This window comes from Rhyacophila brunnea, unplaced genomic scaffold (assembly GCF_057557595.1).
Source record: "Rhyacophila brunnea isolate RB1 unplaced genomic scaffold, BYU_Rbru_1.0 scaffold_13, whole genome shotgun sequence".
Classification (NCBI taxonomy): Eukaryota; Metazoa; Arthropoda; class Insecta; order Trichoptera; family Rhyacophilidae; genus Rhyacophila; species Rhyacophila brunnea.
The window spans coordinates 21,519,717-21,537,499 of NW_028232785.1; the positions used below are offsets into that span (position 1 = coordinate 21,519,717).

At 34.1% G+C, this 17,783-nt stretch overlaps 1 protein-coding gene and 1 long non-coding RNA gene across 2 annotated transcripts in view; both read right to left on the reverse strand.

Annotated features, from left to right (window-relative positions):
- LOC147076893 (uncharacterized) overlaps positions 1–17,783 on the reverse strand; it is a 300,090-nt gene that overhangs the window by 57,214 nt on the left and 225,093 nt on the right. The window lies entirely within an intron of this gene.
- On the reverse strand, positions 1,513–6,836 carry LOC147076897 (uncharacterized). Its single transcript, XM_085940575.1, has 3 exons — positions 6,448–6,836; positions 4,803–4,961; positions 1,513–2,618 (listed from the first exon to the last, which is right to left on the reverse strand). Exons 1-3 carry the CDS (start codon positions 6,595–6,597, stop codon positions 2,007–2,009), a joined length of 921 nt encoding a protein of 306 aa, XP_085796701.1. The 5' UTR covers positions 6,598–6,836; the 3' UTR covers positions 1,513–2,006.

Consider the following 17,783-nt stretch of genomic DNA (forward strand, 5'->3'; position numbering starts at 1 on the left):
TGGTTTTAAAAAAAAAGAGAATTGACTTAACTGGATTTGCACAAGAAATGATTGACTTACCTTACTACGCACAAAGTAATATTGTTATTTTTATATTTAATAAACTTTTATTAATGACAACCACTATTTTTAAATTTTATTTCTTTCATCAAAAGGTCAACATCGTGTTAATTAGGTATTATGGGCAATGAAATACATTTTTTTATTATTGTATTGGACACGGCGTACCTACTATATATTTTACAAGAACAAAAAATCGGTCTGTATGTACGCGCGTTAGAAGTTATACTTCTTTGGCGTAGGTAACAATACAAAACCAAAACTTGTGATAAACTGGATTCTTTGAGTAGGTAGTTCTTAATTATCTTGTTTAATTATACACTCAAGAAAAAGGACCGCTGATTGGAACGCCGTTGGTTTAATTCTATACACTTTAACTTATATTACTAACTGACGTTTAATCGTTTGTTTGCGTAAGGAATTGTAAATGGCCGACAATAATAAATTCGCTGCCTAGGCAACGGAACAATTCTAAATTATAATAATATACTGTATAATCGTCACGATTGCAGAATCATACTGTGGCGTAAAGGTAGTGCGTTTGGCTGATAACCGAACAATCGGTGGCTCGAATCCAATAGAGTGCGTTTTTTTCGTGTGAAAAATTAATTATGTGTTACATGTCACACGCCAAAAATACACTCTGATCTGATTTCCAAAATGCGCCAAATGAAGTATAACTTCAAAAATATTACTTACTTTAACCGTGTTTTTGCTAAACAATTGTGAAATTCTAATATACTTGTTTTAAAGGATACAATGTATAAATGTCATATTCATTCATTTTTCTTCAAGTTTGTTTCAAATCACTGATACCTATAGTTTTATTTATAATAATAATTATAACATTTGCAGCTCTGTATATTAGTCTATGGTCTTTGCTGAAATGGTCCATCGATTAAAATAAAATAATATTATTCATGCAAAAGCTTTTTGATTATTATAGCCATGGCCCTCACAAGGGGAGTGGGGCTAACAGGGCTCTAGTCTGGGGGCCCGGGCTCAGGAAGGGCCTGGCGTCACGAGTCAACCAGAAAACTGAAATAAACACAATCACAAATTTGCTCTAATAGTAAAAAAAGTCTCGCCTGCGGCGCTATTTTACATCAACGTTGTCAATAGGTAATTTTAATTATTTGGTTGTACGATGCATATTTTAACTGTGTTCCGATACTCGACAACTCCATAATTCAAATGGATTTACATATATATATATATACACAAAAATCTAAAAATACACCTTAATAAAATTTTACCACGTACACCATTTGGAAAATTTTACAATAGTGCGTCACACTGCCTTTACCCTTAGCGATAGGTAGGGGGGCCCGTCAAACATCCTAGTCTGGGGCACTCAGGATGTGGGGGCCATGATTATAGCATTGACAATAACTTTTTAATAGACTTGGTTGATTATAGAAAGCGAACGAAAACCAAATGAGACACAGTCAAAGTAAAGTTTATTCAAATAATTATTACAATAATATTATACAGATTGGTAATTTAGTTCCTATCACAGACACAGTGTCTCTAAATTTCAAAAAAATCCGCTATAACATTTTTTTAAAATAATTAAGATATATTATAATCAATGGAGTCGTAATTAAAATCTCTACACGAAAATATTATCGCCTCTTTCAAAATCCGCTAGGTACGATTAACTGTTATTTATGAAACAAAATCAATGTTTCTGTGTCTATGTCTAATTCACGCTATAACACTACCTACCTACTGTAACATTTAAAACCCTTTTAGTTCAAAAATTTTTTAATGATTTTCTCAAAATAATGAATAAGTGTTATAGACGGTTTTGAAATTTAGCGACACGCCCTTCTGATTACATTACACCGTAGATGGACTTCTTCACATGGCCTGCGATAAAGGTGTTGCATGAATATAAAATTTAGATTCCTTCGCTATTAAGTGTTACATCCAATATAATTGTATTAATAAGTTTTTTTGGTAACGTGATTCATTTTATGTCGCTTCAAATTACTTGCATGCCTGCATTTGTATTGACATACATCACACTTAAAAGGTTTATCGCTGCTGTGAATCATTTCATGTCTCTTTAATAAATCATATTTCAAGCACTTGTAATCACAAAATTTGCACTGAAAACGTGTTTCACCACTGTGAGTCATTTTATGTAGCTTAAAATCAGTGGATCGCTTGCATGTGTAATCACATAAATCGCATTTAAACGGGTTTTCACCACTATGAATCATTTCATGTCTCTTCAGTGTAGTTGATCGATTACTTTTGTAGTCGCATACATTGCACTGGAACTTTTTTTCACCACTATGAAGTGTTTTATGCGATCTTAAATGCTCAGCACGAGTAGCTTTATAATTGCATTCATCACAAGCAAATCGTTTATTTTGACTGAGCTGCGTCCCATCATTGCCAGATAACGACGCATAGTTCATCTTAGGAAGCACTTCTTTTACAGGAGCCACAACGATTTCATCTGTAACGTCATGTCCATCAATCAAACTATCGTAAGAGTGTAAGATTGACTGAGATACATTCGCTTTGATTCGTTTTGTGAACGGGGTCTGCAAAGAAATTGAAACGTTTAGTAAAATCAGAACAAGTGACACCAGGGTCACGCCAAGGACGGTTGCCGCCTGGGTGCCAAGTCAAAATTGACAAACCCTTAACCCGAATATAAAAATATATTTTTAAATGAATTTATGAAATATATTTTCATATGTACAATTAGGTACATTTTGCCGAAATAATGTATCCTTATTATGGTAAGAAATTTAATCATTCTATCAAGAGTTCGAGAGAATGCTGTTCAGGATATGCATATATCAGAAGCGAAGGGTGGAGGTAGGCTGTTAAGATAAACGATAAATAGTGCACATTAAACATTGTAAATCATGCACTCATACGTATTTGTTTGTATTGAACTAATACTACAATTTATAGATGGTATTGGTAAGTTTTTAAAAATCAATTAAACCCTACCTAAACCAAACCATAATAGTTTTGGTATACTTTGGGCGGTAAGACAAAATTGTGCAGATTTTTTCATTCTTACTTATTTGTTTTCGTTGGATTAATAATACATTATATAACACATATTCTTGGTGTATTTTAACTAAACCAAACTATAATGCATGATAAATATTATTTTATCTATAAAACATCTTAAGTTATGTATGATTTAATTGCATAATTAAAAATATTTTATAGATAGACGAGTACTTTACATACCTATTAGGGGTTATTTTTTTTAAATTCACTAAGCAAAACTATAATAGCTGTAAAATATTATTCTTTCTATAAAATAACTAAAGTTATGTACGTTTTAATTTTAGAAAGTTTATAGATAGACGAGAAATATTGACTATTATCTATTATGGCGTGGGTTTCGCAGGGTTTATTTGAATTTCTTATTTCAATGAAAACAAATACGTATGACTGACAAAGTTTCTTTCTTTCGACCATTTCAGATCCTAATAGGATCATATGGGCCTCCACAGAGTAGAGGTTTGTATTGACAGATTTTGTTTTTTAACGAGAAATGGATGTCAGCCACTTGCTCAACCTATTAGGTCCATACCCTGACACCCAAAAATTGGAAAACAATATGTGTATTGCCAGACCCAGGATTCGAACCTGGCGTTAAAATCCAACGCTTTAGCTGCGCGGCCACCGTGGGTTTAGTGTGTACTATTAATGATGTCAGATCTTAACAGCCTACTTCCACCCATCGCCACTGGTATATATATATCTATATCGCATGGCATTAGTCATATATAGAATTATTATTATTATTAGTACATATGCTTAAATATATCATTAGCTAATTATTCGATATGCCCCAATATTTATAGTTTATGGTATAATTTACTAAAAAAGATTAGTTAGGTAGCTACTTCCTTTGTAAGAAATTAGTTTTCCTACATAGGTGTTTGAAAATATTTCTAAATGACACTTTAAGCTCGTTATTTGTTAATTATTCTACAAAGTAAATTACTTCTACCATGTAAAGGCCAAAATAATGAATTAATTCATAATATTATATTATTTATATGCTCAACAGACCAGCGCATCTCTTATATACACAATGCTGCTTACGGCCGCTATCTAGGGTAAGGAAGTATCCAAGTAGGTATTAGCAATTTCGGCCCCTTAGAGTCAAAGAAACCCCATCTTAATTTTTAACAATTTTACTACTGGACATTAAATGACATGTTATGTTAAGTGACAAAGAAACAAAAAATTCAACGGATAAAAGATAAGTCAATACATATCTCCTGCAAACAATTTCTTGTTAATATCTGTGGAATGTAAATTTACTTGTGTTTGGAGTCTTATGTAAAGTAGAGAAAAATGAAATACGTTTCTTTGACTCTAATTATTGTAACAATTACAATAAGTTAGCTGTAATTGTTACAATAAGTGCTATGTTTTAACAGCGTCTTGGCTGTGATACATTTTAGAGTGAGATAGACAGTTTTTACTGTTAAGACGGCTAACTTATTGTTCCTGTTACAATAAGTGTTAATATTTCGATACTTTTCTATCCTAGTTAGCTGTCGCGAAGACTGAAAGCAGTCTTGTGTATATAATAGATGCGCAGATTCCCTACAATGATGAATGATTCAATGCAAAAGCGATTATAATTTGATGCAGTGGCTCTTTTTTTGCTTTTATTATTATAATTAATCTTCTTTTATTTGCAGTTGAAAAATAACTGTGTTATTCTGCAATAATTACCTACTTACCTGAATTTCTGATATGTTTTCCGTATATGAGCACTCAGGCTGTGGAACTTTATTATTGGATGTGTGTTTCATGTTCTCGCTAGACTCATGTTGGAAGCCACCCTGCTGATTATCTTTTTCACTCTTTATAATATTATGATGTAGGTGAGTTGAAGGCTTCTGTAAAATGAAAATTATAGGTAGGTAGGTAAGTAATACTTAAATCATCAAACAATACCCAGTTGACTGGCATACGTCATATTCTCTGTGCTTCAGAATTTATATTAATTTAGGGCCGTATGTATGAGATTCCCAAATTCTTTATAAGCTATTTAACCGATTTTCCATCGAATAGCTAATAACACTCTTTGTGACGTAAGCGATCTGACGTCACGCGCCATTAAAAATGGCTGCCTCAGCTACCTGTCACTTTCAAATGTCATTTAAATTTTGCATTCATTGCAAAAAACATTTGGTTGAGGCCCTTATTCGTTTTGTAGATTCTGTAAAACATTTGCGAACTTTAAAAACAGTTCCTAGTCGTGCTGTTTACAAAATACGTATAATTTTGATCCCTAGTCTATAATCTAGATAGTAGGTAACTGATAAAATGCCTCGCTTATTTCGCCTATTTCGCTTGCAATATTTCTCATGGAGACATAAGATGGACTTACGTAAGATTACGATAAAATATCTCCGCTAAACCACCGCAAAAATATGTATCTACTGCTGTATCTGGCATTAAAATATACAATTGTAAGCATTCTGCGTTCTTCAAAATATTACGGTACCACCTACCTACCTAGTTAATTATTGTAAGATAACTGTAATAAACAAGGCACAACTCTCAAATACACTGGAAACATCAATAGTATCATACGGTGATTGGTATAAATGATAATATTATACAGATATCATTACATATTATTGTCTTAAATCATTTGCATTTTCTGTCATTTATTCTTATTCTCTTTTGAGATCTCAATAATTGAAGTGAAGTTAGTCATAATAATATTCAGTATTGCCACCAAATGTATTCAGTGTTGCCACCAAATGGAAAAGTTTACTGGCAATACAACCTTTCGTACAGTAGAATAATTATAAAATACATGTGATAAATTATTTAAATTTCATAATAATTATTCATGTATAATTATCAAATTTATATGGTACCGTTCGCACACTTTCAGACACATTTACAATTTCAAAATTTTGAATTATTTATCGGGGAATGAAATTTTATAATACGAACACCATGACACATGATATGTCACATTTGTGACGTCACTTAACAGCTAATTACGTTTTTACTCATGCATACAAACGTGCAGTATATAGCCTATAAGGTTTTTGGGAATCTCATGCATACGACAGTTAAACTGCTAATTGACTAAAAATCGTCAGGTAGAAGACACTAATTCGAAAAAATGACATATTGAGTTAGTTATACCAAAATTTTCCTTATTTCAAACTTTACCATCTGGAAACCTTCTTAATAAATGAACAGTCTTTATTTTAAAGTCTTCCTTTTTACGATTACTTAATAAACTCACATGATAGACCATTTCAAACATTTTAACAACTTCAAAGTCAAATTACTCAAAACTAGTATTCTCCAGTTAGTGTGTTCTGCCGGAACAGAGACGAAATTATATAAAAAAATAACCTCAAAGTTCCAACTGTCATCAGTGTTATACTCCTGTTTAACATGAATACTTGCGTTCAGGGGGTTTGGATCCGTAATTATTGGTACATCAAACCAATGCTGCTTTTCTGAGTGAGATTCGGTCTCATTTGGATCACGTTTTACATTCATTTTGCGTAATTTAGCAAAATTTGTCTAAGGTTATAGTGCCAGATGTTTTCACCATAGACAAAATTTTCACACAATGTTTTCGCAATATAGGTACTTATAGGTAAATCGTTTTACAGTAGCACCATGGGTACGGCAAATGCGGTTTGCAGTTGTAGTGGAATTGTATGCTCGCATTGAATCAGGCATTGTTGCAATCAATTCAACACATGCGCGAATCGCCTATGGTGCCACTGTAGAATGATATATCTAGGTAGGTATACTAGGTACCTACTTTAAAGCCTCGGTGACATTGAGCTACTTTTCAAGCTACTTTTCGGCGAGTTTAAAAGCGGGCGAGTCAGCTAGAGCGATTGAGATGATGACACACAAAACTTTCTACTTGCTCAGAAGCCAACAAGCTAGCGAGTATCATATCATATCATAATAGATCATAATTTTAGGTAAGTATTTACTATTTTGACGGGACGTATTGAGCAGACGCATATCGGTCCACACGCCAGCGTGTAGAGTGTAAAGTAGCCCGACTTTCAACTTTTCTCGGTAGACTGTTTACAATATGCTCGTTAGCTAGTTCGATACTGGGCGATTTTACAAGCAGATTGTAAATTAGCTGGCTTGTAGCCTATAAAGTAGCTTAAAGCGTCAATGACAGTGAGCTACTTGTTGGGGGATTTACAATCTGCCTGTAAAGTCGCCCAGTGTCGTCATCGAAAAAGCTAACAAGCAGGTTGTAAGCACTCTACCAAGAAAAGTTGGAAGCCGGTTAACTTTACATGCTACACGCCGGCGTGTGGGCCGTCTGCGCAGTAGAGCGATGGTAGCGGGAAAAACGAACTACTCATTTTGAAATTTACCGTTTTGACATTAATGGAAACATTGTTCGGCAAGCATTTTTGCTAAGCAAGTTTTAAATAACTACAAGCAGTTGAATACAATACATTACATACAGTATAATGTTTATTATTATATACAATCAGTAGTAACTTGACAAAATGTCGACGGAAGTAATTCGCGCGGGAGTTGTTATTTTAGCTCATGCTATCAAAAAGGAATTAGAACAGAAAGAAAAGCAGAAATTGAGGCACAGAAGATTGTGGGTAAAATCATGGATAGAAAGACGTGAGAACAGGGCTCGAAATGGACCGGAGCGCAGTGGAGCTCCGTTCCGGTTTGTAAAATCGGTAAAATTATCGCTTCGTCTCGTATAAAAAAATATTTGACCATCTGAGCTTGATAAGCCATATAATAGAAAATCTAACACACTTATTTTTATAAAATTCACAGTGTTTGATAACTTTCTAAATATCTTCAGAAAATTGTCGAGCGTTCCGGTTCGTAAACTTTTCCATTTCGAGTGCTGCGTGAGAAAAATGGTGCATCGAGCAGTTTACTGAAAGAGTTGAAAGACGAAGATCATGCGGCTTATCGAAATATTTTGAGATTAAACTGTACCCATTTTGATGATTTACTGCAGATGGTAGATGGAATGCTCAAAAAACAAGATATGAAAATGAGAATGGCAATCCCAGTAGTCAGAAAACTGGAAGTTACACTACATACGATATTTAACAACTGGTAATTCTTTCAAGTCTCTGGAGTACCTGTTTCGAATTCTGGAATCAACAATAATATCGAAGTTGTTATCCGAAGTGCTTACGGCGATTTTTCGCGCCCTTCAACCATTTATTGAGGTGAGTGAAAATTAATTTACAACAGTTTTTTTTTGTAAGAATATATTTGATGAAAGTATAGTTAGTTACAATATATAGTATTCTTACTGCATACTTGTCCCAAATGTATTAAACATAGCCTGCCTTAAAACGTCATTATCCTCATTTAAAGACACAGAATGCGAAGTAAGTGAATGGTTAGAAGATGGTGAAAATGCACTATAGCCAACTTATTGTGGGCTTAAATAAACCACATGCTCCAAAGAGGATAGCTTAGAACGAATGATAGAGTTTTGAATTTCCTGCTGTAGTAAGATGGCTTGTTGCTGTGTTAGCTGACGAAGCTCAGATGCAACAAACTTTCCGAAAAGGTCAAACGGTATCTCCTCAGATGCATTCTGTGCAATATGGTCCAATTGGTGAATCGCTTCTGATATTTCAGAAGGATATTTTTCGGATGCTGGTTGTTTTTTAACCGTTTTCATTGGCGTCACTTGTGGTCTCGTTTTTGCAGGCGACTTGTTCTTGCATCGTCTTTCTGGGCAGTTGTTGTCGTTGTCGGACTCTACAGATTCCCTATAGCTTTTACTGCCCTCATCTGGCACTGTTTCTTGGCTGTTTTGTGACAGATCCTAGAAGTAATACAAATCTGTTACCCTGATTTCAATTTATTTAAAATATTACTTTAATTTCTTTCTTTCGACCATGTCCGATCCTAATAGGATCATATGGGCTTCCACAGAGTAGAGGTTTGTATTAACAGATTTTGTTTTTTACGAGAAATATATGACAGCCACTTGCTCAACCTATTAGGTCCATACCCTGACAGACACAAATTGAAAAACAATATGTGTACTTGCCAGACCCAGGATTCGAACCTGAGACCCACGGCATTATAGTCCAACGCTTAAGCCGCGCGGCCGCCGTGGGTGTACTTTAATTTAATTTATTACTTTTATTGTTTGCATGTAGGTACCTAAAACAGTTGATGAATGGAAAGAAATGGAAAAGAAATTTTTCCAGCGTTGGAATTTTCAAGGATGTTTTGGAGCCATCGACGGAAAACTCGTCACCATTAAAATACCTCCATGTTCCGTTTCAGCCTACTTCAATTACAAAAAAAACCTATGGTATCATATTATTTGCTATGGTTGATGCCGATTACTGCTTTACTTACATCGACGTAAGTGGAAATGGCCGAGCAAGTGACAGTGCAATGTTCAGAGATAGCACTCTGAACATTGCAATGGAAAGCAATACTCTTGGGATGCCTGAATACGGCGTTATTATTGGAGATGATGCTTTCCCTTTAAGAACAAATCTTCTGAAACCTTACAGTAAAACTGGCCTCAGTGATGTGGAAAAGAATATTTAATTGTCGTCTTTCCGTGCCAGACGAGTTGTAGAGAATGCTTTTGGCATACTTGCATGGCGATTTGGAGTATTTTCAAGACCAATTGAGTTGAACCCGAAATATTGATAAAGTCATTTGGGCTGCTTGCAGTCTTCATAACTGGCTACGAAAGATTGCTCCAGGCAACTACTTTCCACAACAAGCAGTGGATAGAGAGGTTTTAAACACTAGGAATATAACACATGAGCTCTGGAAGGAAAGTGCCAACATTCTGCAGCCTATTAATTATCTAGGCAGCAATAATTCGTTGCCTGATTTCCATTTTGTTCTATTTCCAGAACTCTGTTTAACCCATTAGTTAGAATATAAATAATTATGCACGCATTTGTCGATAATCTCGAAACTAAGTTATTCTTTTACATGCAGAACACAGTTTTTAATATTATAAGTAAGTATATAGGTTGTGCAATTATTTCTAAGTATATGAACTATCAATTTGCTCTCCTGAGAATTTTACAGAAAATGACATAGAACAACCTGGGAATCAGACAGCAATGTATATATTGTTGGTGCAATTTATTATTTCAATGTGAACTTTCAAATTGCTCTCCTGAACATTTTACTGAAAGTGACATAGAACAACCTGGAAATTAGGCAGCGAATTGCAGACGTGCTGCTGAGGAAGTCAGACGAACATAATATGCTACATACTTCACAAAAGAACATCCCCTGCCTTGGCAATGGGAGAAAGTTGGACTCTGATTAATAATGCATTTATAATGATCTGTAAATAAATAGACATTAAAATACTTAACTAATATTTTACTCACCAAATTTGATTTGCTACTTTTTGTAGACTCATTCAAATAATTTGCATCGTTAAACCATGCCAACTTTGGCGAATAAATTTCTTCGGTGCCACAGCCGCTTTTCTTACTTTTTTCAATTTTGATTAATTCACGTCTATATACATCTTTAATAGATTTAATTTTCACCTTCAATTGTTTCGCATCCATTCTCCCAATTAACCGCTTTACAGTAAGTTCACGAAAAAGATGTTTGAAAATTACATCTTTTAATTTTGTGTTGCAATAGTTTTTGTCTTTTAGATTCCATAGCGCAGGGTACTGCTGGTAGATGTTAAGAAATTTCACAATATTATTTGCGTGCCACTTCATTTTTTAGCGCTAGATCCCAAGAAAATTGAACAACAACACATCAATACCTATTGACATATTACGATTTCAACTCACTAGCTTGTGTATATTATTATCTATGCATTTTTACGTAGGTATCTAAAAAGCGTCAATTACATTGAGCTCCTTTACGAGCTGTTTGTTATCGAATTTAATAGCGGGCGATTCAGCTACGCGATTATGATGAAGACACACAAAACTTTCCATTCGCTGAGAAGTCACAAGCCAGCGACTATTTTGACAGAACGTAGTTCGTTTTTTTACCGGGAGGTTGCTACTGCGCTCTACTGCGCAGACGCAGTAGGCCCACAAGCCGGCGTGTAGCTTACGAAGTGGACCGGCTTTCAACTTTTCTCTGTAGAGTGTTTACAATCTGCTTGTTAGCTTGTTCGATGATGACACTGGACGACTTTGCAGGCAGATTGTAAATTCGCCACAAGCAGCTCGTAAAGTAGCTCAACGTAATTGACTCATAAAGTATATTAGTCTATGCTATTGTCTATGAGCTGCGTCTGCGCAGTCGAGCGTAGCGACCTCCCGGTGAAAAACGAACTACGTTCTGTCAAAATAGTCGCTAACTTGTTGGCTTCTCAGCGAATGGAAAGTTATGTGTGTCATCCTCACAATTGCAGTAGCTGAATCGCCCGTTTTTAAATTCGCCAACAAACAACTCGTAAAGTAGCTCACTAATATTAAAATAAATATATAAAATGGCAATACCGTTAATGACATTTTGTCTCTCGCTGTGAATTAGTGCTGCCAACCGTACTATAATTATAGTATTTTGTACTATAATTTTGGTCCACGTACTATGTACGATTAAAAACAGGTATAGAACGCCCAAAATATTATAATTTTAAATATCGAAAAAAATATGTAAAAGTATTATAATTTCGATATTTCCGTTCGATAAATTGGTGCAAAGTACTATAATTTCGCAATATAAGAAGTTTGGAGAACTTGAAAAAAAAAATGCTCGAAAAACGTAAAAAAAATCCTTTGACTTTGGTTTAAAATTTTATTTCTTTATTTATTCGGTAAGCATTTTTGGTTGCGAGAAGTACCTAAATAAAAAGGGGTCTTGGAATTTCTCAAATTCTCCGTTATTTTTCTATGAAACAAAAAACCAATACATTTTCAACAGATGACAACGCATAGGTACTATATTTTTTTCCCCAAAGACTATAATTTTGGAGGCTCTGTGCTATAATTCTACTTTGAAAAGATGGCAACCAGTGTTGCCAACCGTACTACAATTATAGTATTTGTACTATAATTTTGGTTCGGGTACTATGTACGATATAACATAGGTATAGTACGCCCAAAATACTATAATTTTTAATTTCGGAAAAAATATGTAAAAAGTACAATAATTTCGCAATTGCCATGTCTACTGATATTTTTTGATAATTTTGGCTATATACTGAATCTACTGATATTTTCTGGAATCTACTGATATTTCTTCATTCTACAAAATTCCGTTAAACTTCATTTTCTAAAAACGAGCCGTCTTTGAATATTTGGGAATCTGAAATTTTACGAGCCGACCATGAAAAATAGGGAACATTCGGCCCGCGGTGAAATATTTCTTCTAAAAAAAACAAGCCAACGGCCCGCGGCGCTACACATTCTACAAAATTGTCCGTTATTTTTTTCTGAGAAACAAAACCTATACATTTTCAACAGATGACAACGCGTACTATATTTTATCCCCAAATACTATAATTTTAGAGGCTCTGTACTATAATTCCACTTTCAAAATATGGCAACACTGATGGCAACACTGATGTGAATGCCACGTGTCATTGCACTGCCATCCGCCACTGGTCATTGTTAAACTTTTAAAATCAACAAAAATGGACGTGAAACGTGAACCGGACGAATTGAACACACATGATGCAGGATACCAGCAATCGCATGACGTGCACATATTACATTCAAACGTTCAGGCAAATCAAGTAATAAAGAAAGAGGCGCAGGATGACGGTTCCACTTTTGAGGTTAGAATTAAAAATCGTATTTTTACGTTTTGCCGTAACGACTGATACAAAACAATCTGTCTTGTCGACTTAACCTATTTAATGGCATTGCGAAGTGCTATCCATATTATGTAAACATTATTAATATAACCGTGTTTTGTTGAGACAATTGGTACGATCTTGAGCCACTATTTTGGCATAGCCTATTTTGTAATAAGTACATTTTATTCTCAGAACAGAGTAATACATTGGATTCCTATAGGCTTTTCCCGAATACACTACATATTGACGCAGGGTTTTGAATATGTGAGTGTCACACGTAAATAAACCACACATTATAGACGTTATATCCGTTATTATAAGTGCTTTTAAATGTAAGATCGCCAAATGGGATTATGCGAGGAGACAGATCGTAATATGGTCTAAATGTAATTCGTGAAACCTAATATATACAATGAATGATCCGAACACGCTTGAATTACATACTTGCATATTAGATTTTCCGTAGCACAATTTTGGTGGATATATTCGACTTTCACCATTTCGCTTTGCCCCCATTCTATTGATAAAGTCTCCTAGTGTAGAGTTGGGTCTCAAGCATAGCTCCCACAAGGGGGACGAGCCGACCATATCGAGATAAACACAGATCACAAATTTGCTCTAATAGTAAAAAAAAAGTTTACGTTGATGATATTAATAATTAAAACTTTTGGTTGTACGTTGCAATTTTTTACTGTGTGCCGATACTCGACAAATCCATTAAAAATTACTAAAAATACACCATTTGGATAACGCTACTGCAGCACGTCACATTGACTTTACCCTTAGCGATAGGTAGGGGGGCCCGCTTCAGGATGTGGGGGCCATGGTTTCAAGTCTTACTTTGTTAATAATTTCTAATTAAAAAATATCTCGTCACACCAACTGATTCTTCTTTGTAAATGGTTGTTTTTGTAGTCTGTCGCTGGAAGCTCAGTAACGGCCAGCATTGCGAGTCTCAAATCGTTAGCAGAGAATACTGATGTCCAAAATCCTTGGGAAGACCTACAGATTGACGAACAAGATAATAAAAAAGATGTCCGGGAATTCGTTGAAAGGTTTAAAAACATAAACGTGATCTGTCACACTGCTCAACGTGATATTTTTCAATCGAATGTGACAAACCCTGAACTATTAGAGGCTGTTATAAAATTGGAAAAGAAATCGTTTTATAAAAATAATTTTGTATGCAGTATCTGTTTTGATTTTTTTGGATCGTTAGACTTAATGATGCTTCATAAATCGATACATGAAAACACATTGGCAAACAAGAATAATTCCGTGAAACATTCAGCTAAAAAACAATTCAAATGTGAGGAAAGTAATTATTCATGTGTACAAGCAGATAGCATAAAATTGCTAAAAATGACTAATTCTGGTGAAAAGTCGTTTAAATGTGTTCTTTGCAATTACTCATGTGTAACGGCAGCTAACATGAAGATACATAAAATGAAACATTCTGGAGGAAAACCATTTAAATGTGATGTGTGTAATTACTCATGTGTACAGTTAGGTAACTTGAAGTTACATAAAATGACTCATTCTGGAGACAGGCCATTTAAATGTGATGAATGTAATTACTCATGTGTACAAGTAGGTAATTTGAAGATACATAAAATGACTCATTCTGGAGACAAGCCATTTAAATGTGATGTATGCAATTATTCATGCGCAAGGTCAAGTGCCATGAAGATACATAAAATGAATCACACTGGAGACAAACCATTTAAATGTGATGAATGTAACTACTCATGTGCAGGTTCAAGTGTCATGAAGTTACATAAAATGACGCATTCTGGTGTAAAGCCATTTGTATGTGATATATGTAATTACTCATGTGTGCAGTTGAGTAGCATGAAGGTACATAAAATGACTCACTCTGTAGACAAACCATTTAAATGTGATGAATGTAATTACTCATGTGTTCAGGTGGGCAACATGAAGGTACATAAAATGAAACATTCTGGTGAAATGACATTTAAATGTAATGTTTGTGATTACTCATGTGTAACGCTATCTAACATGAAATCACACAAAATGATTCATTCTGATAAAAAGTCTTTCAAATGTGATACATGCAGCTACTCATGCAAACGGTCTTCTAACATGAAAACACATCAAAACACTCATTTAGGAGAACGGCCATTCAAATGTGATGTATGTAATTACTCATGTGTACAGTCAGGTAGCATGAAAATACATAAAATGATTCATTCCGGTGAAAAGCCATTTATATGTGATATATGTAATTACTCATGTGTGCAGGCGGGTAGCATGAAGGTACATAGAATGACTCATTTTGTGGACAAGCCATTTAAATGTGATGAATGTAATTACTCATGTGTTCAGGTGGGTAACATGAAAGTACATAAAATGAAACATTCTGGTGAAATGACATTAAAATGTGATGTTTGTAATTACTCATGTGTATTGTTATCTAAGATGAAATCACACAAAATAATTCATTCCGACGAAAAGCCATTAAAATGTGATACATGCAGCTTCTCATGCAAACGGTCTTCTAACATGAAAATACATCAAAACACTCGTTTAGGAGAACGGCCATTCAAATGTGATGTATGTAATTACTCATGTGTACAGTCAGGTAGCATGAAAATACATAATATGACACATTCCGGTGAAAAGCCATTTAAATGTGATGAATGTAATTACTCATGTGTACAGAAGGGTAACCTGAAGATACATAAAATGACTCATTTAGAAGGCAAGCCATTTAAATGTGATGAGTGTAAATATTCAAGTGTACAGATGGGTAACTTGAAAATACATAAAATGACACATTCTGGAGACAAGCCATTTAAATGTAATGTGTGTAATTATTCATGTGCAAGGTCAAGTGTCCTGAAGGTACACACAATGACTCATTCTGGAGACTAGTCATTTTAATGTTATGTTTTAATTACTCATGTTTCTTATGAAAAATATCAAATAAAAATAAAAATTAAGTGTCAAGTCATTAATTATTCATATTGTGTACTGACATGTATCCTGATAGTTAAATACTTTCATGAAATCAAGCTACTTTAAAGCTATCGCTCCGAATTGTGGAGATTAGTGATTCGAAACCTTTTTAAAAAATCGAGTCATGTCTTACAGGGTGATAATAAACTAACGGTTATCCAGAAAAAAATAAAATTGATTTTAGTTTGAAACATACAACTATGCAAAATATTACGTAAGTTGTGTTTATTAGGTCTATCTTTGTATATAAAAAAATAGAAGAAACAACATTTTATTTAAAATATTTATGTGGGATATTGTTTATTGATCATCGCCTTGAGTCGGCAATGGCTACATGCAATTAAATACCCTTGTGATTAGTCAGATAACAATAGTATGAAATCACGCTAAATGATTTAGTCTTCAAGTCATTTAAGTGTGATGTTTTGATTTACTAGCGTGTCTTCTCACGTATGTAGCAGGAGTGTGCATTAATTGACCCATTATGGTAAACGCCATTTAAATGTCGTCGGCTGAGGATTGTTTTATTGAAAAGGACATAATGAGAAATATTGAGACAAAACAAAGTCCATTACCTTATATCGAGAGTATACTGACGGAACGCATTATTTCAGTTTTTGCTGTTTTTCTGTTTTAAATGCCAAAATGTATACGATTTTACGCTCTACGTCCTGGTAAAATGCACAAAGGCATAGGATATAATGGTGAAAAAATAGAAACATTATTAAATCATATTGTTATTTTTTTATTCTGATAGAAAGCATGATAATGACCTAATGCGTTCTGCGTATACAAAATATAGGACTTGTAACATGTCGTATATTGTGTTTGCCATAAAGGTTAGTCTTTATAATGTACAATGTTTTTAAATCATAAGAAATTCTATGTGGGAGAACGCTTTGAATAAGAAATTAAAGTCCTTTTTGCGATTATCTCAGAACTTGTTTTAATGAGTTAATGCTTTCTGTCAGTATACTCTTGATATATCAATGCTTGAAAACATTTCATGTTTATTTATTTTACATTGCGAGAGATACATTACATTTGAATTATATTAGAAGCGATATTACTCATTTACCACAGCATATACCTACTACATTTTAGCTCAGCTTGCTCTTAATTGTGGAGATTAGAAATTCCAAACCTTTTTTTATATTAGAGTCAACCTACAACCTTCGATTTTTCTTTTTTTAAATATGTTTTAAGTATAGCTAAGTAAATTCCACTGTATATGTGTAAAGTTTATAATATTATTGTACTTCTATGCAATTTTGAAATAAAATGGTCCATTTAACATAAACATGAATTTGTTTTATTGTTGCCAACCTCCATAGCATAATATTCCACCATTTATGAACGGTTTAAGTATTCCAACTTACCTTCGTAAAAAAATACTCGAAAAACAGCATATTCTCTGGTGTCCTACCGTTTCGATAATAATTTATTACCTATCTAAGAGGCCATCAATGGACTGAATGAAACCTTATGCGGTTTAGATCCGTGTGCCATACTAAACTTATGATTTGTGTTCATGAAAATATATTTTCACTAAATCTGATAGTGTGAGTGTATGGTATAAACGGATACGATCAGATGCTTATAATATAGTTTGTGAAAATATATTTCCATGAACAGAAAAGATATGCTTAGTATGGCACACCGGTTCTAAACCGCATACGGTTTCAGTCCATGGATGGCCTATAAATTTGAGGCGCTGTTCTTGGAAGAATGAAGCAGGTAGTAACCTACTTATTGTAATATGTTGATCATTCATTCAATTGTAATTGGTGAACATTTAAGTTGGAGTGTAGATCACGGATAATATGTCCTGAGTTCTTGTCAGTGATACATATAATAGGTAAAAATATTATTTCAACACAAGGGTTACCTATCTAAATACAAACGTCGCGGACGATAGAACATGACAATATGTTTTTAAATCAATACCTACCTACTTAATATTTTG

Excerpts from the sequence above, each read along its gene's own strand:
- LOC147076897 (XM_085940575.1), bottom strand. The coding sequence starts at position 6,597 with ATGAATGTAAAACGTGATCCAAATGAGACCGAATCTCACTCAGAAAAG. Across the intron at positions 4,962-6,447 it reads ATGACAGTTGGAACTTTGAG|AAGCCTTCAACTCACCTACA; the intron begins GTTATTTTTTTA and ends TTCATTTTACAG. Across the intron at positions 2,619-4,802 it reads AAAACATATCAGAAATTCAG|ACCCCGTTCACAAAACGAAT; the intron begins GTAAGTAGGTAA and ends ATTTCTTTGCAG.